This window comes from Callorhinchus milii, unplaced genomic scaffold (genome assembly GCF_018977255.1).
Source record: "Callorhinchus milii isolate IMCB2004 unplaced genomic scaffold, IMCB_Cmil_1.0 Scaffold5, whole genome shotgun sequence".
Classification (NCBI taxonomy): domain Eukaryota; kingdom Metazoa; phylum Chordata; class Chondrichthyes; order Chimaeriformes; family Callorhinchidae; genus Callorhinchus; species Callorhinchus milii.
This window is the reverse complement of record NW_024704746.1, coordinates 48,744,978-48,767,123: the sequence shown is the minus strand read 5'-3', so window position 1 is coordinate 48,767,123 and position 22,146 is coordinate 48,744,978. Positions and strand designations below refer to the sequence as shown.

At 42.4% G+C, this 22,146-nt stretch overlaps 1 protein-coding gene across 1 annotated transcript in view; it reads left to right on the top strand.

The window, feature by feature from the left end:
- b4galnt3b (beta-1,4-N-acetyl-galactosaminyl transferase 3b) overlaps positions 1-22,146 on the top strand; it is an 85,798-nt gene that overhangs the window by 33,767 nt on the left and 29,885 nt on the right. Inside the window, exons 2-3 of the mRNA XM_042335226.1 lie at positions 2,829-2,932; positions 10,890-10,940. Of these exons, the coding sequence (XP_042191160.1) occupies positions 2,829-2,932; positions 10,890-10,940 (155 nt within the window). The remainder of the gene's footprint in view (positions 1-2,828; positions 2,933-10,889; positions 10,941-22,146) is intronic.

Here is a 22,146-nt window from a genome sequence, read left to right as displayed (position 1 = left end):
TCCACGATCCCAACACCCAACACTGTGCTAACAGCATGTGCGACTGGAGCCACTCTGCCCACAGTAGCAGCGTTCAGCAAACAGCACGAGAGGCCTGGAGCCTAGCTCACTATGTGCATGGGATAGAAGAGGAAGGAGTGTTTGTAGCGGAGGATGGCGTTTGTAGCAGATTCCGCAGGAAAAGTGCGGCCGCACTTTTCTATTGGCCCAACTTATAATTAAAAGTCTGCACAGTGAGCTGCATTAGCTTTGCCTTCATGTGGTGTTGCTACCTCCTGTAGACGGGTCCCTTGTGAGTGAACTTTTTCTGGCTTGGCTGCTTCACTGAACCGCGAGGGTGGCCTTCACACGTGTGTGATCATGGTGTCAGTGTTAGCACAGAGACTGCAATTCTCAGTAGGAAAATATTAGTTCAGTTTTTTTAATTCCTGGCAGTGATTTTCAAACACGAAGCAGATGTTAAAATTCCTTTTCGACCACGTCACAGACGGTTTAATTCATTTTGGCCTCATTAGTACCAAAATGGAGGTTTAGGTTTCCACAAAGCGCATAGATGTGGTGTTAACACCATTTAAACAATGCCAATGAATCTCTGCCACTCATTTTAAAAATTCAAACACATTTGGTAGGTTTTGTGCTGGTCAAAGTGAGGAATGGGAGGCGTCATGGTCTTCCCTTCCCTCCCCCGTTGTCCACCTCAAGCATCGGAAGCCAAGCAAAGCCCCTTGATATTGCCCCAACAATGGGCCCGAATCTTAAAAGAACCAGTTGCTTCATCACTGAGACATTTGCCCTTCACACACCCGCCAACTTTGCAGCCTTTCAAAGGTGGCCACATTAAGACCTAACAATTCAACTGTGCCTATGGTCACCTCCCCTTCTCTCTTGTTCGGCATTCGACCTTGGGCAGTGCTCCGACACGGTATCCTGCGTAAAGAGCACTATACAAATGCACGTTGTTGTTTCCCGATTTGAATTGCTGAGAGTTTATTCTGCAGTGTCGGGTACAATAGGGATTGTATTGAGATTTCCTAAGCCTGCTTTGTTTCAATCGTTGGCGGTCTTTGTTGAGGAGTGGATGTGGGACGAGGGAGAGTGAAGACCTTTCTTTATCTTAACTATCTGGATTCAATCTGAGCCGTCGTCAGGCCTTGTGGTCGCTTGCTTTCTTGCTCGGGTTTTGACTTTCAAAGGAAATAACATGTCAAGGAGCCAGGCCGGCTTCAGAATATCAAGCTCTGAAATGTTTCCTGAGCCATGACAATATTCTGCTGCAAGGAACTTGTGTTGTATTCCGCTAGAAATCTTTAAAAGGAAATTTTTACTTCTTTTTCTCAGTTCCTCTGCCATAATGTATGCTGAAAGCCTTATTCCTACAAGAATAGAAATGTTCAGCACAAAAAGAGGCCATTCAGCCCATCAAGTCTGTACTGGCTCACAGAGCGAAGTGATCAATTCAATCCCACCGCCCGGCATTATCCCCATAGCCCTTCAAGCCCCTCTCTATATGACTATCCAATTCCCTCATGAAAGCCACAATGGAATCCGGCTCCACCACTCAGCTTTGCAGGGAATTCCACGTCCCTACAACTCTATGTGAAAAAGCTCCCCTTGAGTTCTCCTTTTGCTGCTCTTGTAATCTTAATAACTATGTCCCTGAGTTACTGACCTTCTTTATCTATTGGAAATAACTTCTCCCTATTTCCCTGTCAAAATCCTAATAATTTTGTATACTTCTGTCAGATCCGTCCCTAACCTTCTCTGCTCCAATGAAAACAGACTCAGCTTCTCAATCTTTCCTCATAACTGGAGGCCTTCATCTCCGGAATCATTCTTGTAAAACTAACGTCTTTCCTGAAATGAGGTGCCTGAGCTCCAGTTGTGGCCTAACTAATGATTTGTACAACTCATTGTGGTGACACCATCTCTTTCCATATATTTAACTTTTGGGGGTAAAATTCTACCTGAGTTTAAATTTAATCTATTAATGGAGCATTTTAGAGGGTCCAGAATTTGTCACATGATTTTTGAAGTCGTTTTTCTGTAAGTTTTTTTTAAAGCAGTACAGAAAACAGACCTCAAAGTTAAAACTGAATTCAATAATTTACCAAATTCTGTGCATTCTTAAATGCTACAATCTGGAGTCAGGTGGAATTTTTACCTACACATGAGCTTATGAATGCAACATTGGTGTATTATGCTGCAAAGGGGAGATAAGGCTCAAGACTTTTATTTATTGTCTCTTAACTAACACCAAATAATGATTAAGTGATCATCCTGTCAGTCTGGCTCAGTTGGTAGCACTCTCACCTTTGAGTTTTAAGGGTGTGAGTTCAAGTCCTACGTTGGGACCTTGAACTTACAGTTTAAGTTGACACTCCAGTGCAGTACTCGGGGGTGGGGGCGTTGTTTTGTCAGTAGTAGTATACTTCGGAACAGATGATAACCCAAGCCCCGTCTGCCTGTTCAAGTGGACGTTGAAGATCCCATGGCACGTGATGCAATTAAAAAAGAGAAGGGAGTTTCTCCCAGTGTCCTGGCCAACAATCCCACAGATAAAATTGATCATTCACTTTGTGGATGTTTGTGGGACATCGCTGTGTGCAAATTGGCTGTCACATTCACCTACAGATACACAGTCACTGCACTTTACTTTAAATCTTGTGAAGTGCTTTGAGACATCCTTCTGAAATGAAAGGCGCCATATCAAATGCAAGGAATATTATTAGCCGTGCTCTTTCGGGGGATCAGTCGGAAAGTTCTCAGCATTTCTCAAGCTTCCAACATTGTGAGAATGCTGATGTGTTTGTTCCTGTGTTTGTTTTCAGAATTCAGAAGCTGGAAGAAGCAATCGTACTCAAAACACAAGGTGCCTGGTGTTGATCGTAATTTAGAATACTACAACCAAAGAAAAGAGGAAGTGGAGAATGAGGTAAGTCAAGTTAAGCAAGATTCCTTATCAGCGTGCTGGGAGATGTCTATGTTTAACATTGGGCAACTGTACAAACGGCTGAGTTTTTGGGGAGATTCAGTGGGAGGTGAGTCAACCAATGAGTCAGTATCGACTTCTGTGTTGAGTTCGCTTACAAAATGTAGTGACTACATTTTACTGTGAATCCTGTGAGGTGGTTTGAGTTGTCCTCCTGACGTGAAAGTTACTGTATTAATTGTAAGAATTATTATGGTTATTATTATAATTGTTATTCTGTCTTGACTTTGCATTTAATTTCAGCTACATTGGTGAATGCTGGTGGGCTATGAGCCTGCTTGGGTCCTTGCTCTGTGTCAACAATAACAACAACAGCAACTTGGATTTATATAGTGCCTCCACGCCGGACAGTGTCTCAGAGTGCTTTACAGTAACGGATCCCGGGACCGAGCCAGGGGGAGGGGGAGGAAGGTGACCAAAGGTGCGGTCAAAGAGAAAGGTTTTCAGCAGAGATCTGAAAATGGGAAGGGAGGGAACGAGATGAAGGGAGTGAGGAAGGCAGTTCCAGAGCCTCGGGGCATAGTGGCTGAAGTCACGGCCTCCGAGGGTGGAGCAGAGGACTCGGGGGACAAGGAGGAGGCCAGACCTGGAGGAACGAAGGCAACGGGTACTGTTTTGAGGAGCGAGGAAGTCAGAGAGGTAGGGGGGTGCAGAGGAGTGGAGGGACTTGAATACAAGGGTGAGGATCTTGAAATCGATCCTCTCTGGGATAGGCAGCCAGTGCAGTCTGGCAAGGACTGGGGTGATCGGGGAGCGGAGTTTCGTGCTGGTGAAAATGCGGGCGACAGAGTTTTGAATGATTTGGATTGTAATGGATGGTAATGGATGGGAGATTGGTGAGGAGGGCATTGGAGTAGTCTAGCCGAGAGGTGACAAAAGCATGGACCAGGGTTTCAGCGGATTTTGGAGAGAAGTATTGGCGGAGACGGGTGATGCATCGGAGGTGGTAGAAGCTGAGGGACCGGATGTGGGGGAGGAAGGATAATTGGGGGTCGAACCTGACTCCTAGGTTGCAAACGGGTTCGGAGAGTTTTAGGAGGAGATCGGGTAGGTGGAGGAGGTGAGAGCCGTGAGATTTTAGACGTTGGAGAGAGCCAAAGAGTATGGCTTCCGTCTTGTTAACGTTCAGCTGAAGGAAGTTTGTGCTCATCCAGCCCCTGAAATCTGACAGGCAGGCTGACAGAACATCAGGGGACTGGGGGTCGCAAAGAGATATGGAAAAATAGAGTTGGGTGTCATCTGCATACATGTGGAAGTGCATCCCATGTTTACGGATGACATCCCCAAGAGGGAGCATGTCGATCAGAAAGAGGAGGGGGCCAAGGATGGATCCTTGGGGTACTCCGCAGATGACCGGGTGAAAGTGGGAGGAGAAGCTGTTTGTGCAGATGTACTGCTGGCGGTTTGTGAGGTACGACTCGAACCAGGCGAGTGTGGTCCCACTGAGGTGGATGACGGAGGAAAGACAGTGGAGGAGGATGGCGTGATCGACTGTGTCGACCGCAGTGGAGAGGTCAAGGAGGACAAGGAGGCAGAGGGAGCCCTGGTCACAGATAGAGAGGATGTCGTTTGTGACTTTCATAAGCGCAGTCTCTGTACTGTGGGCAGGGCGGAAACCGGACTGGAGGGATTTCGAAGAGGGAGTGGGAGGAGAGGTGTGCACGAAGTTGGTTGGCAACGATGTGTTCTGGAACTTTTGAGAGGAGGGGCAGGTTAGAAATAGGACAGTAGTGGTAGGGGTTTGAGGGATCTAGGGAGGGTTTTTCAGGAGGGGGGTGATGACAGCAGTTTGGGGGAGGCAGGGACTGATCCGGAGGAGAGGAATTGTTTGATGATGTCAGCCAGTAGTGGGCAGAGGAGGGGGAGCTGGGTGACTAGTAAGTTGGTGGGGAGGGGGCCGAGGCAGCAGGTGGTGGGTTTCATGGAGGTGATGTTGGATGAGAGGGAAGAGGGAGAGATGGGGAGGAAGGAATGTAGAATGGGGGTGGTGGTAGGAGCAGGTCATGAGGAAGGTGAGGGGGACAGAGAGGGCTGATGGTGGGTGACAAGGTGCAGGTGGATGAGGCTGCCTGGTGGATGTTAGGTATTTTGGAAGAAAAGAAGTCCAAGACCTCCTCGCACTTGGCATTTGATACGAAGATTGAGGAGGCCTGAGAGGAGGCACGGAGGAGCAGTAGGTGGTGGAAAAAAGGTTATTTGGGTTGTGTTTAGCCTCCAAGATGATGTTGGAGTAGAAGGCTGTTTTTGCACGAATCAAAGAATGGCGGTAGTTGTGGAGATGCTCGAGCCACAGTTTGCAGTGAACTGTCAGGCCAGTTTTCCGCCATCTGTGCTCGAGCAGACGGGTTTGGGTTTTTTGGCGGCGGAGATTGTTGCTGTACCAGGGGGATCGGGTGGGTCCACAAGTGTAATACTCCTCGTGCGGGGAATAAGGGCAGCACTGATGAGTGGGAGGCTTATCTCATTTATACCACCAGTGGAAGTAGTTTCTCCTTGTTCACCCTATCGAATCCCCTCATAATTTTGAAAACTTCTATTAAGTCTCCTCTTAACCTTCTCTGCTCCAAGGAGAATAATCCTAGCTTCTCTAGCCTCTCCTGATAACTGAAGTAATATACATAATTACAACATAATTCTGTAAAGCAGCTTGGGACATCCTCTCAACATGTATATGTACATGTATATAAATGCGATTTGTTGTTGCGATTGCAGGCAAGTGCACAGTCACTGCACTTCATGGTAAAATCCTCTGACATATCATATTGCTTTAAAGTGCCCTCCCAATGCAATGAGGCGCCAAGGAATTATTATTATTACATTACTGTGACTGTGTTTGTGTGTGCTCCATATCATTGCCTGATGTTTATGCATAGGGGGCTCTGCAGAGGAACCATATAAACAAGAGCCTCATGAACAGGAGCTATATTAATAATCACAAAAGGAAATGTATAAATATTTTAAAAAGCAGCTTGATGCTCTGATGGGGGCAACGTTAGGATGGATGTTCTGGAAGGATGAGATCGGAGGGAATTAAGGGATTTCTTCATCCAAGCCAAACATATTTTCAGATCTTAGGCATGGTCACAAAGCAGAAAATAAATAATGTTTCACTGTCTCACATAGTAACTTTTACTTTTTAAAGTAAAGGGGAGCTGAAGAGTAAGGGGATGGATGGAGGATGACCAAAAGCGTTGGGCTTTAAAACTGGGAGGGAGGGTATAAATCAGAGGGACTCTGGGATGGACTTCCAGAGCGCCAGGAATGCCTGAAAGCTCGCCCACCGAATTATAGTGCGGGTGGGGCAGGGAGACCTGAAGCTGATCAAAGGAAGCGGCTGTTGATAAGGTAATGCAAAGGATTTTGCTAAAGAAGAATTGTGGGTTTCTCAGTGGTATCTCCTAATTCCCTTTTAAGCAAATCCTTGGGCTCCATTCTTTTTCTGAGCATATTTAGAGTGTGGTCTGTTCGGTGCTTCTGCGATTGCAAGGAGAGATTTTTTTTGTGATCTAAGATTTATGAGCAAAGAAAGGAGAGTCTGTTTTGTGTCTGTATTAGCTAGCCACGTGACTATTAATTTCCAAACACAAAACCAAGGAAAACAAAGTCAAAGTGCCAACTCGGAAATGGCATTTTTTATGATAGCTCAGTAAGCCTGAGTGGAATAAACATTCAAATAGAATATTCAATTATGTAAACAATAATTGCAGCCCTGGGTAACATGGAAAAAATACGCTGTTATTACAGTCATCTTAATTTGGCTCTCACCGACCCCATCTGCTTGTTAAGAGTATCTTCAGAAGCAAGAGCATTAAATGAGCTGAAAGACACGATAAGAAGAATACCTATTTGATATAGCGGCTTTCAGTCAGGAGGACGTTGTAAAGCATTTCACAGGATATCCTGGAAAGTGAATTGACTGTGGGTGAATGCGCCAGTCAATAAGTGAACTCAAATCAAGCTCGATTGTGACACACAAACCCGCACTTCTTTCTCTATCATTGGGTCAGACCTCTGCGTGAGGGGCACTATGTAAGTTGTTGTTGTTGCATTCTGAAATTGCCGTGCTCGTGTTGGGTGAATTTGAAAAAAAATGAAGTTACCAGCTGAAGGTTTTATGAATGTTTTGTTTTAAACAGAGGCAGAGTTTACTGTGTTTGGCGATAAATGTACTTTGCTAAAGAAACTGGATTCAGACTGGGGGATGGGAATATGCAGCACAGATCCTGAAAAATCAGTCAGCTATCCAAGTTTTTTTAAAAAGAAATTACATTACTGCTGTGCGCAATTGGCTGCTGTGTTTCGCCCACAAAATATACAGTCAATTCACCTTCCAGTATATTCCATGAAGCACTTTGAGACAACTCAACATGTTAAGGCGCTATATCAAATATAAGGATTATTGTTATTCTTACTTCCTGCTCCTTCTAAAATTATTTATTTTTCGTTCTGTTTCTCCCCTTACCTATCCTCACCTGTCCTGTTACTGAGCCTGCAAAACAATACAAGCCGTTTATCTCCCTGTTCTGAGTTGTGCATTAGTTAATGCCATGGTAACCTTTTTTTTCAATCCACCACACACTGCTTACCCATCTGTTAATGTTGCCTCAGTTGTGTGTTTAATGGGCTTAACTTGAGCAATAGCAATACCTCTGAATAATGTCCTGTCCTATCCTTGCTTGACTGCACAGAAACCCATTAGGTGCTGAGAGAGCGCAAGGAGGAATTAACAATAATGTAAGATAATAACACAATTTTCATTTATATAGTGCCCTTCAAACATTTATATAGTGCGCTTAATGATTCACGTTCAGACAAAAATTTCACTATTGTCAAACCTTCCATTCCGGAATTAATACAGTAAAACTCACATACGTCTTACCTTTATGAATCGTTTAATCACCCAAGTCATACATTCACCCGAGTTCTATTCAGTTTCATATTAAAACCACTTAGATTTCTTTGTACCAGTCGTATTAATTGTTTCCTAACCCCTACCTGCACTCTCTTATCCTCCATTAGTCTCGCACTTACCGCTGTATCGAATTTTGGTAAATGATGTCCCGACCCGTTGCCACATGCACACTTACGAGCTGACTGCATTGAATCGCAGGAAAGGTAGTCTTGATGTACGCGCAGAAGAACTTTATTTCCCGCGATTCAATATGATTCCAATACTTGCTGATAAGTGCGCATGTGGTGATGGGTCTCACCACATATCCACTTACCGGCTGCAATGACAAACTCCCACATAGGCTCTTACTGGCTGCATTGAATTACCCATGCACAGTGCAGATTATTGATTAAATCAGATTTTATACAATTTATACAGTTTGCGTCCAACTCGTACTTAGCATAAGTCATATTAAATGTTATGGTCCCAATTGATATGATACAGGAGTTTTACTGTAATGTTATACAGTATTTTAATGATAAAGTTGTTGAATATGAACAATCCACAGAATGTACAGAATAATCCTTGCATTTCATTAGATATTACAACTTTAAGACTTCTTTCAACATCCAGGAATTTCATTTATTTAAGAAAGCAACTTTGAACCATTTTGCATTGAACTTTGATTCAAATTCAACTTTTAATTCATCAACTAATTAATTAACTAACCAACCAAAAGTCATTATCTTGCACCAACAGAATTTGCCAATTTCATCTCCTGCAGAACAATGGAGCCTATCCCCTTAATGACCGCAATCCTGCATTCCTCTTTAAAACTAAACTCCTGAAAAACCGGTTTGCTTATCAAAAGATTTCTTACAAAACAACTGACTCTGCAACTGAGAATTTAATTCTTGACTTTTCAAAGCACTGAGCCCTGAGCAGATCTGTACAATATATGAAACTGAATGGCTTTCTTAACAAAGGTCATACACAGGAATAAATTATTAACCGACATACTTACTGGTATTTTGTCACTCTAAACCTCTGGGTTCAATCTTAAAACAGAGTAGCCGGGGATTTTAGAGATGTGCAGGTAACAGATTATAATAAGATCTTTAGAAGAGCTACCCCATCAGTCCCATTCCCCTACTCTTTCTCCATATCTTTACAATTTTTTCCTTTTCAAGTACCTATCCCAAAAACCTTGCTTTAGAAAATTGTTATTGAATCTGTTTCCACCACCCTTACAGGCAGTGTATTCCAGACCATTCTCTGTGTAAAACTATTTCTCCTCGTATGCCCCAGTTGCTTTGCCAATTATCTTAAATCTATGTCACCGCATAGAAGTTGGCCATTCACCTCATGGTTGTGTGGCGGACATTGCTATGTGCAAATTGATTGTAAACAAAATACACAGTCGCTACACTTCACAGTAGATGTTCTAAGCACAAGAAATGTATTATAACCATAATAATAATATTCCTTGCATTTGATACAGTGCTTTATCACATCGTTGATACATCTCAAAACGTTGCAGAGGATATACTTGAAGTGGATTGATTGTGTAACAAATGCAACGATTATTATTTATTATTATCCTTTTGGGTCTCTTACAATCTGTCTTCCTGCACTGTCACTGATCTCTGGCTGCTGACGATACAGGCTGAAGACTTTCCTTCACAAGAAAGTTCAGAAAACTTTCAGCACTTAATGATTGTCTTATTTCCACACTCTCTCTTTTATCTCTCTCTCTTTCTCTCTCTCTCACTCACTCTCATTTGCTCTTTGACACCTGTCTTTCTACTTGGGATCCACTCCATCAACTCTTATCTTGTCTAAGATGGAGCTTTTAGTCTGTAAAATCTCTACCAATTTATCTACCAGTGTTAATGGTACCACAGATGTATCCACTGGGGTAGCAGCCCTGGCTTTCCTTGCACCTTATCTGATTGGTGGCAGGATACCAGATGGATCAGTGGCTCTCAATGAAGATCCCTTGACACTATTTGAAGAGAGAAGGGAATTTCTCATAGTGTCCTGGCCAACAATTGCTCCGGAAAAAAAAGGTCACTTGCTATTTAATAATATATAATAATAATAATTCTTGCATTTGACACAGCCGCTTATTACATCGTTGAGATATCTCAAAGCGCTTCACAGGATATACTGCAAAGTAAATTGACTGTACATTTTTGGGCAAAATGTGGCAGCCAATTACGAACAGCAGTGATCCACAAACAGTCGTGGATTGAGTAACCAAATTAATTTTTATTATTTATTTATTTTTTGAAGGGATCATTTCCCCCAGAAAGCAATCCGCCAATCAACTAACATCCGGGTTCCTACTTACTGCTAGGTAAATAGAGGAGTAAGGAAACTTTCCTAAGGTTTTGCCCTGCCCACATAGGCACTGAAGAAATACCTCCTGCAGGGAAGACAATGAAGAAATGCCTGCACGTGTCCAAAAGGCTCTGCACACATTCAAATACATGAGCGAATGTGGGATATTGATGTGTCTAATTTGTCTCTAAATACAAATTCTCTGAACTTTTTGCATTAAATTCTGTGAAGAGCTTTGAGGCGTTACAATGTAAGCACAATAACAAATTGGTTTATTTGTTTATTTGCATTGCAAATGATTGTGATGAAATACCAAGGGGGGAGCGGATGGTTCAAACTCTTGACAGTCACATGTGAATTAATTTGTCATTAGAGTGACCTACACTGCAATATAAGAATAATCCTTGCATTTGCTATAATGCTTCTCACATCAGGATGACATCCCAAAGCACCTCACAGCATTTTCTGCAAGTGTAACTGTTTTGTTCAAAAACTCTGGCTCAGTTTGGCCAATTTTAAAAATGGCTTCATTAAAACCCTCAGTCATTCTTTAATAGTGTTACTGTGAAGGGAAGATAAACAGATTTAAGGTTAAAAACACAAAAAGAGTCTTTATTCTGTCCCTGCGAAACGTGTGTTCAATGTTATGTTTCCTGTTGTCTTTAGATTCCTGGGAGAAGCCACCAGCAAGAAAATGAAGAAGTGTGGAAAGCAGAGGTGAGGTGGGGGGGTAGCAGTGGAGTGGGGTGCGGGGAAGTCACAGTGTGACCAGGGCTGGGTCATGGAGTAATCGGGCAGTCGGGTCAAGGTGTAATTGGGAGCGGAATTCTGGTGTAACCAGCGTGGAACAGGGTCATGGAGGCACTAAAGGAAGTTGAGGTCACATTATAACCAGGGGGATACAATACAAAATTACATTTGCATGGCGCCTTTCACGTCAGGAGGACATCCCAAGGCGCTGTACAGTCAGTGATTTGGACTTGAGCAGGGAGGGGGGGATTGGGGTAAGGGGGGTTGGAGGGCAGGAGGGTGACCAAAGGCATGGTCGAAGAGCAGCGTCTTCAGACGTGCCTTGAAGGAGGCAAGTAGGGAGCAAGGCGAAGGGAATGCGGGATGGAGTTTTAAAGGGTGGAGTTTTAAAGAATGGAGGCGGAGAGGCTGAAGGTCCAACCGCAGATGGTGGATGGGGTGAACTGGCATGTGATTTTGCATTTGAAAGGAATAGCTAATGATAAGACCTCTTGCTTCATGGACAAGTTGTTCATTTTACTTTTGCCAAAGTAGTGGCATCTGATCTTTTCCTTGCCACATGTGTGAATAGAAAGTGACTGTAAATCTCAGAATTTTCACACCAGGAATATTTAATATGCTCCAAGTACCTCAGTGTTCTCGCTTTCAACCAACTGGCGCTGCTCTGGTTGTATATAATTTCTCCTGAATTCATTTTCTCTCGACCTTTTGTTATGCACCTTTGCTTTGGTTTTGATTGACACTTAGTCCTCCCAAGCTTTTGAATGCAGAGCCATCTACAAGAAGATGTCCCAGAGGTTTAATGATAATAATAACCCTTGCATTTGATATAGCGCCTTAGCGTGCCAATGAGACGTCACAAAGTGTTTCACAGAATATACGGTAAAGTAAATTAACTATATTTTGTGGGTGAAATGCGGCCACCAATTGCACACAGCAGTGTCCCACAAACAGTCATGAATTGAGTGGCCATTTTTTTTTTGAAATGAGGGATTATTGCCCCACAAAAAGTGATCCGCCAATTGGCTAACAACCAAGTTCCTACTTACTGCTAGATAAACAGAAGCGTGTGGAATAAGGACACTTGCCTAAAGTTTCACACTGCCCGGGAATCGAACTCCAGGTTCTTTCATTTGCGAGGCAAGTGCTCTAACCAATTTGATATAGGACTCTACAGAATTTACTGGACTCAGGGAAGGATAGGACTCTACAGGATTTACTGGATTCAGGGAGGGATTTAAACAAATGAACCTATTTTTCTCCTTACCTTAAGACGTTTAATTTAATTTCCTTCATCATTATGCCCCCCGCCACATTAAATCTAATTTTCAGAATTAGAAAGTGGTTAATCTTCGAGATTAAGGCCATAACTACCAATGTGTAAATTTTCAATTATACAAGCTTGAGCTCTTCAGGCTTGAGAGAAGATGACTCAGAGGGGACCTTGTAAAGGTATACAAAATTTTAAATGGGATTGAAACAGTAAATTCCGAACAGTACTTTAGGATGCAACAAGGCACTAGAACAAGATGATACAGGTTTAGAGTTCTCAAGGGCAATTTCAGGACAGATACCAGGAAGATTTTCTTCATACAGAGTAATCAATGACTGGAACAAGTTGCCAGAAAAGTTGGTAAAGGCCAAGACACTGGACTCATTTAAAAAGCAGCTTGATGCAATGATGGGAGGTGGGTGGTAGGGTGGGTGTTGGGAAGGATGAGATCAAATGGACTGAAGGGCCTTCTTCATCCATACCAATCCTTTCATCTTGTGGAATCCTGTAGCTCAGTGGTTAGAGCACTCACCTCGCAAGTGTGAGACCTCGGTTTAATTCCCAGCAGGGTGAAACGCTGGGCAAGTTTCCTTACTCCACACACCTTTGTTTACCCAGCAGTAAGTAGGAACCCGGTTGTTAGTCGATTGGCGGATCGCTTTCCTGGGAGTAATTATTCCTTCAAAAAAACAATAAATTGGTCACTACAACTGTTTGTGGGACACTGCTGTACTCAGTTGGCTGCCTCGTTTCACCCACAAATTACAGTCAATTCACTTTGCAGTATATTCTGTGAAGCGTTTTGAGACATCTCAAAGACGTGATAAGGCGCTATGCCAAATGCAAGGATTATTATTAAGCAGGAGGACCCGGATACGATTCCCAGGTGTGGCGAAAACTTAGGCAAGTTTCCTTACTCCACAAGACTGCTTGCCTAACAGTAAGTTGGAATCCGGTTGTTAGCCGATTAGTAGATCGCTTTCCGGGGGTAATAATCCATCTAAAAAAATTTGGTCATTCAATCCATGACAATTGGACACTGCTGTGTGCAATTGGCTGTAGTGGTTCACCCACAAAACACATAGTTAATCTATTTTACAAAATATTCTGTGAAGCACTTTGAGACATCTCATCGATGTGATAAGGTGGTATATCAAATGCAAGGATTATTTTTAATATCTTCTGGTGTTGATCAGTTCTATCCATTAATTGTCTTTTCACTGCTGACAGAAGCACTCAGGATGAGGAACACAAGATGTTTACAGGTGTATCGTTTTCCTTAAAGTCTTTTGCTTGAGTCTCAATTAGTTCCAAAAGGAGTACCTTTTTAAGATTGAGAATCATTCTACACTGTGTGTAACCAGTTTAAACTGTTTTGTAAGATTAGCATTGCAAGCAAGACTTGCAATGCTAATTTCATTGCAAGTTTCAATGACTCTTCATTACGCTGTAAATTGAGATGATTAATGTGTTACACGAGGTATCTGTATTTGTTTCCAGTCCAAAAAATATGTGTTCCTCCTGTAACACCATGACAACCTGTTACTTCGCATAACAACAAATAGAACGTGTTAGACGCCTTTCATATCAGCTCGAAACACTTGACAGAGATTGAGTGGTAACCTGAGCTGGGTGTGAGAATGATAGGGAGGAGAGGCTGCAGGTGCAATCCAAGACAGAGGTTATATTTAGGACTTCTATTTTGGAGGAAGGGTAAAAATATTAATTTTGGTTTTTTTTTATCCAGAAATGTTTTGAATTCTAAAAATTTGGGTTTTGTGGGGGTTTGCTGATTTTTTTAATGGAAGATTCAGACACACTTGTGCACATGGATGGGGGAGAGGCACCTTCAGGCATATACAGTGCGCGTCAGGACAGCTAATAATTTATGGGGGTTATTGGATAAAAACCCTTTTCTTTTAGTATCTGGGTTGTTTTATTGGGGATTTCAGTTAAAATTGAAAATCAGAAGCCCTAAGAGCAAAACTTTAGGCAAGTTTCCTTACTGCACACCCCTATGTTTACCTATAATTAAGTCGCAACCAATTTGTTAGTCGATTGGCAGATCGCTTTCGGGGGGGAATAATCCCTCTGAAAAAAAATAATAATTTGGTCACTCAATCCATGACTGTTTGTGGGACACTGTTGTGTGCAAATGGCTGCTTCGTTTCGCCCACAAAATATACAGTCAATCCAATGTATTCTGTGAAGCTCTTTGAGAAGTCAATGAAGTGATAAGGCACGATATCAAATGAACAGTTCAGGAGGTGGGGAGGTTTGTGTGGAGTTTGAGCACTGACATAGACTATTGGACATTTTCCATGCTCTATTACTCTATGTATCTATATTTGTTCCCAGTCCATTCAGGGAGACTCTGGTAGCTAAAGTGTAAACACTCTCTCCAGTCCCGTTGAGCGCACTGGAAAAAAATATGTAATGGTAAACCGAGGTGGAAGAATGGACCCGATTGGGTTAGTTTATTTACACTGCTGTTGTGGAAAGCTAATATGTGAAGAATGATCACTTGGTGAGGTAATGGAAGACTGCTTGTGAAAAAGGAAGGAGGAAAAGTGTGGGGGTGAGGGACAACAAACAGATCCATAGAGTCGAGCAGTAAAAGTTAGTGCGTTAAAGTTCAGGATCCCATGGGCGTCAGTGGTCGTGAACTTGCTTCATATACCAAAGTTTATTTGACTGATTTCCTGTCTCCTTCAGGAATGACAGCTACAAATAGCATTATTGTATTCTCCAGCAATAGCAATCAACCTGTAAACTAAAACTGAGCAAAAGTCCACGAGCCAGGTAACAGGAATCTGCTAACCAGTTGCACCATTTGAGTTGCTATTGGAAAGTTCTGCATCTGCTTTCAATTAACTGTTTAATAAGTTCAGCATAGGTGATTTGTATTCACTAGCCTGCTGTGTTTTCTTTAGCCGACCAAAGATCACATCTGGGTCATATTCTTTGGCTTCTGTTCTCGTAGGTTACTTCATAACTGAGCTGCTTGTATGGATTCATAACTGCAATAAATGGTCACTATGAGGGAGAATTGGTAAATTGCCAAAAGGGGATTTATAGCACTTCTTACAATCTAGTCAACATAATGATACAAATGAATCAAGGGGGATACTGTGGCTTTCTTTACTAAAGCTATTATTATAATAATATTAATAATTCTTGCATTTGATATAACCCCTTATCATGTCAAGCCATCTCAAAGCAGTTCACAGGATTTACGGTAAAATGTAGTGACTGTTTAACATATTTTGTAGGTGAACGCAGCAACCATGAAGAGATTGACCCAATTTATTTGGGGGGGTTGTTGGCCAGGAAACTAATTTTAAAAACTCCCTTCTCTTTTCAAATCATATCATGGCATTTTTAACATCTACATGAATAGGCAGGCGAGACCTTGGTTTAACGTCTTGTCTGAAGAATGGCCCCTCTGACAATCCAGTGCTCCCCAGCACTGCACTGGAGTGTCAGACGAGACTAAAAACCCAAAGAGCCGATCTGGAAGTTGAATCCAAGGCTTTCAACATAAATTGTAGTTTTGTAAAGGTAATCAGGATCCTGGACTCAACCTGTCACTGGTATCCTGTTACTGCCGTTAACCACTCTCTCTGGGTTAAGGAATATTTCCTGGTGTCTCTCCGAAGCTTGGCCTTCACATCCTGGCCTTATGTGTGCCCTGCTCCCCATCATTTACTCAGATTTTTTATTGGTTAAACTTTTTTAAATTGATGCAATCCAGTTAATTTGTGACCTTAGTGCCTATGAGAAGGAAAATTTCTGTGCAATTAAACACTTCCTGAATAATGAGCTTCACAAGGTATCGAAGAATTAATAAGTAGTTTAATAAGTGGTTCAGATTCCATCGCCCTGATGATAAACAGGCTTCCTCCCCAGTGTGTGGAGTTTTGTGAGCCTGTGACTCCCTTTGTTTTCTCACCAATTATCACCTCTTATGTGCTCCCATCCAGAAGATGTTTGACTTTTTCTACTGAGGTAATAATAATAATAATCCATTTGATGTCTCAAAGCGCTTCACAGAATATACTGTAAAGTGAATTGATGATATACTTGTGGGAAAACGCAGCAGCCAATTGCACACAGCAGTGTCCCACAAACAATTATGGATTATTATCAGGTGTGTGGAGTAAAGAAATTTGCCCAAGTTTTCGCCCTGCCGGGAATCGAACCCAGGTCTCTCGCTTGCAAGGCGAGTGCTCTAATCACTGAGCTACAGAATTCCACGGAGATGCAGGCTCCATAGAAATCAGCTGCCCTCTTGTATCTTGCCCAACAGGCCATTATTAATAATAAATAATACTAATTCTTTATTGAAGTCAGTTTGGCTCAGATGGTAGCATTCTTACCTCTGAATCAGAAAGATTGTGCATTTATGCCCCACATTGGGACTTTGAGCTCATAATTCTAGGCTGACACCAATGCATTGCGGGGGGTGTGCTGCATTGTTGGAGGTGCCATCCTTTGGGTAAGATATTAAACTGAGGCTCTATCTGCTCGCTCAAATGGACATTAAAAATCCCATGGCACTATTCAAAAAGAGAAGGGAGTTTCTCCCACTGTTCACCTCTCCCTGTCCACTGGCACCGTTCCCACCTCTTTAAAAACGGCCGTCATCACTCCTATTCTTAAAAAACCCTCCCTGGACCCACCCCTACTCTCAAATTAATGTCCCATCTCCAACCGACTTTTCATTTCCAAGGTCCTGGAATAAGTTGTTGCTTCCCAGCTTTGCTCCTTCCTCTCCTGCCACTCCATTTACAAATCCTTCCAATCGGGTTTCTGTGCCACTTTGGTCAAAGTGACAAATGACGTTTTTTCAATCTGCGACCAGGACTCCCTCTGCCTCCTCATCCTCCTTTGTCTCTCTGCTGCCTTCGATACCGTTGCTGCCTTCTATCCTCCTCCAACGCACACTCCATCTTACTAAGCCAGTCTGTGCCCTGACCTGCTCTGCCTTCCCCCACCTCAGCAACATCACCCGGCTTTCACTGTCTCACACCGTAGGCTACCAAAACCCTCATACACACATTCATAATACTCAGGCTCGACTACGCAAATTCCCTGCTTGTCAGCTTCCTCTTTAACCGTGCCTTCAGCCACCTTCCATCCCCCTCCCCCCGCCCTCCACCCTCCCCGATTTTCGACCCCCAGCTCTCATCTCCAACATGAAAGGCGCTATACAAATGTAATTTTGTTGTTGATGTCCTGCCAACAATCCCCCAAATAAAATGAGTTACTTACTTCATAGCTGCTCTATGCACAAATTGGCTGCCGTATACCTAGAAAATGCATGGTAAATACACTTCACAGTATATCCTGTGAAGTGCTTTGAGATGTGCTCCTGATGTGAAGGCCCTATATCAAATGGAAAGATTACTATTATTATGATTGTCGTTTGATATAGTAACTTTCAGATTGGAATGTCATCGCAAAACGTTTCATTGGATTTACTGTACAGTAGTATCTGAAAAGGAGATAACATGTATCTTGAAAAAGAGTGACAGCTGTTTGTCTGTAGAGATGGGGAGGGGATTTTTACCATCCACATGCATCTCCAGCACAAATAGTTTCTTTTGCTCTAAGTCTGTGCAAATTGTTGCACAGCTAGCCGTTTGCTTTTATTTCTTGGTAATGGATTATTTTAATAGCCTATTTGGCATAAAAAATAGTTCTTGTAATTGCTTGTGAAGTGCATTGAAGCATTTTAAAACAATAAGGTGCTATAAAATGCAAATGCTTGTTTATCTGTGGTGTAAGTCTGTCTCACTCTTGCTTCTGAGACACAGATTGGGGTTCAAGCCCCAGATTGGGACTTTGAGTTCACAGTTTAGACTGATATTCCATTACAGCGATGGTGGCGTAATGCACTTTGGAGGTGACATCCTTCGCATGAGATGCTAAACCAAGTCTGCCTCAACAGGTGAACGTCAAAGATCCCATGTTACTCTTAGTATGCAGTAGTGCATTGGAATTCTTACACCTATTTGAACTGGTAGACAAGACCTCGGTTTAACACCTCGTCCACAGGGCGGCACCACCAGCGAGCGCTGCATTGGAGCAAAGGAGAAAGGAGTGTCACCACAGAGAAGAAAACGGTTAGGAAAAAGGAATGAAGTGGTTAACTAAACACAGCCAGGATGAGCTTCAGAAGCTGAGAATAATTGAGGGTACGGGAATTCCATATCATGAGCCCTGTCCATTCCAAATCATTAACCCTGTCCATTTGTATAAAGGGTGTGACAGTTCTCACCCCTGATTGTATACCCATGTTCTGACAAAGTGTTCGGTTCCCAAGATGGCCTCTGTATCAGTCCTTTCTGTATCGTGCAAGTTCCCTCTCTGAGTGAAACTCCACTAACGAGAATTTACACCCGACAACATGTAATCCCAATGCCTTATAACGCAACGAAAAGATGCTTTCATCAGTGCCCTTCGCACTATGAGACAGCTGACTTCAGCAATAACCTGATTGTGTTTCCTGCCTCCCCCCTTGATTTTTATAGAATCGAGATGCACTGTATAGAAAACTCAACAGTATTTTATTGGTTCTTTAACCCTATGCCTGACTTACACTACCCAGAACACGATAACTGTCGCAACATTAAGGAATAGAAAATAATAACTTGACACTAAACTGTGACACTAGCAGCTTTACCCAAAGTTAGTTAACAAAGAAAAACAATCTTGACCTGGAGGCGAAGCTCTCATGTCAGGCACGTACCTCCTCGATGGCACGCAAGATGAAGAGAGACCCTGAATTCAGGGAACCCCCTTCCTTTTATATTTTCCTAACTGCTCCCCTTTCCAGTGTTGTTACTTTTTCCCTCAATTTTCAATCTCCTCACTTTTCAATATATCAGTGGGTTCCCCCTCCCAAGGGCCCAAGTGATCCTTTCCCGTCTTTATTTTTCAGTACCTCACCCAGGTCATACACTTTATGTCGCCATGGCTATCTTTATCTCTAAACTATATTTCGGTCCCTAGACCATAAATGCGCTTAAAGCGAAAGATCTTACTTTGCACAAAATCTAATTTTATACAGAATATTTGCATTAATAAACTTAATAAAATAGGTAAAGGGTTCATTTAGATAAGGTGGTTGTGACAGGGACCAGGACAGATCTCTGCGTAAACTTTCGGTAAGACTTTATGGTGAGTAACTTGCAGCCTGCTTGTTTCTAGCCTTTGGGTAGAGGCTCACAAAGGTGTGTCCTCACCAAAGTGTTACCTTCTTGAAGAGTTTACTGGGGAGAATTATCAGGCCTGCTCTCTGCAATCTCATTTTCTTAGTTGTAGATTAAAGAAAACATTCTCTCTAAAATGGCCTTTGTTTAGTAACCTTGTTTAGTGGAGTTCTGTAGTTCAGTGGTTAGAGCATTCACAAGCAAGCAAGCGACTTGGATTCAATTCCCGGCAGGGCAAAACCTTAGGCAAGTTTCCTTACTCTATACGCCTGATAATAATCCCTCAAGAAAAAGAATAATAAATTGGTCACTTCAATCCATGACTGTTTGTGGGATACTGCTGTGTGCAATTTGGCTGCCACATTTCACCCACAAAATATACAGTCAATTCACTTCACAGTCTATTCTGCAAAGCGCTTTGAGACGTCTAGAAACGTGAAAGGGCTATATCAAATAAAGGATTATTTATTATATAACCTGAATACATGCCACTTTGCTAGTTCCAGACACCAGTACATTATTAAGCTTTGTCCCTAAACAGAGCAAGAGTTTTTTTTCTAATTTAATAACTGCCAGTTTTACCTGGCAATGATCCGGGAGGGCTGGTTTATTCAATACTTATTTACAAGTATTCGAGGTATCACTGGTACCAATACATTACTGCGCTTTGAAATGGCTCAATGATGTGTTACGGCGCTACGTGAAATGCAAGGATTATTTATTATTACTCGTATGCCACTCAGCTGTTGATCAACACATAGCCTCTTTTACCAACTTGAAGGGCTTCACGAACCAACACCTGAAGAATGTAAACAGTGCTGCACCTTAATCTGAATGACCCTGACCCAACTGTACAGCGCCTTGGGACGTCCTCCCGACGTGAAAGGCGCTCTATAAATGGAATCTTGTTGTTGTTGTTGAATGGAATCCAATTCCTAACTGCTGTTTTGTTTTGTTTGAACAACCAATTTTATTTTGAGGATTTTTGGCCAGGACACCATAAGTAATTCTCTTTTCTTTTCATGTAGCTCCATGGGATCTTTAGCATACATCCTGTGGGTGTGTGCTGATACTCTATCCTTTAGAGGAAATCGGGGTCAGTGTCAATTGTGTGCAGCCCATGTCATCTGGTCTGTTGAACTATGGTGGTCAGAGCACTCACCTCGCAAACGAGAGGACGTGGGTTCTATTCCCGAGCAGGGTGAAATGTTAGACAAATTTCCTGACTCCACACCCTGTTTACATAGCATTAAGTAGGAACCCGATTATTAGTCGATTGGGGGATTGCTTTTCCGAGAATATAATCCCATCAAAAATAAATAAATAAGGTCACTCAATCCACGACTGTTTATGGGATGCTGTTGTGTGCAATTGGCTGCTGCTTTTTGCCCACAAATTGAACAGTCAATTCACTTTACATTGTATAGCGCTTTGAAACCTAATAAGGTGCTGTATTAAATGCATGGATTATTATCATTAAGGTGGAATCATTCAATACCTTTCAAATGACCTGACAGATGAAATCATAATAATAATTCTTGCATTTGATGTAGCGCCATATCACATTATTAAGAGGTCTCAAAGATCTTCAAAGAATTTTACTATGAAATTTAGTGACTGTGTATTTGCAGGCAGGTGGCGTGGCCAATTTGTGCACAACAATGTCCCACAAACAACCATGCAGTGAATTTTATCTGGGGGCTCATTAGCCAAACACCGTGAAAAACTCTCTTCTCTTTTCAAAATAACAACCAATACCTGAGAGCTTCAAATCGTATCTTGGGTCAAAAAGCTGACGTAATTTGCTGCTGCAGTACTCGGTACAAGTTAGGATCACATTGTTCCAGGAGAGACCAAAGGAACAGATGGGATCTGTTTTCGTTACATTCAGTTAAGTAGTTGCTATTCATAGCATTTGTTGACCAGTCCCAATAATTATGTAGGTAATCAAGTCACAATCTGTACACATGCCAGAACACAGACAGAACCTCAAAAGGCAAAATACTGCAGATGCTGGAAATCTGAAATAAAAAAGACGCTGACGCTGGGAACATGCAGCAGTTCAGGCAGCAGCTATGGAGAGAGGAAAGTGAGTTAACGTTTCTGGTCAATGGCCTTTCGTCAGAACATTTGTGGTCTGTAATGGGTGAACCTCAGTTTAGTGTCTATTTTGAAAGACTTACAACAATGCTGAGCTTCCCCACTAATGCACTGGAGTGTCAGCCATGAGCTTTAAACCCAACGTGGGGCTTGAACCCACAATCTTCTGCCCTAGAGGTGAGAGTGTTATCAACTGAGCCAGGCTGACAGATTGAAATTAGCTGTTTGACTCTGCGACTATGCAATCAATCTTTAACCGAAGTTCATTTAAGACTTGTGAGCTACATCATAAATCCCTTATGTCGGAAGCCTGACAACCTGTTACCTTAGTTACCACAGATCACAATCTCAGGCATATAAATATAAAAGTTTCCACTGCTAACAGCCTCCTCTTCTGTGCATTGCCAGCGTTTCCTGGTTAGTTTAATTTGCTTTGATGAAAATTGACCAAGCATGTAGAGGTTATATACAAAATTATTTGTCATGAACTACTGTCTTGAACCAGCGCCTTGGGACATCCTCCTGATGTGAAAGGCGCTATACAAATGTAATGTTGCTGTTGTTGTCTTGCCGTTGTAAAATA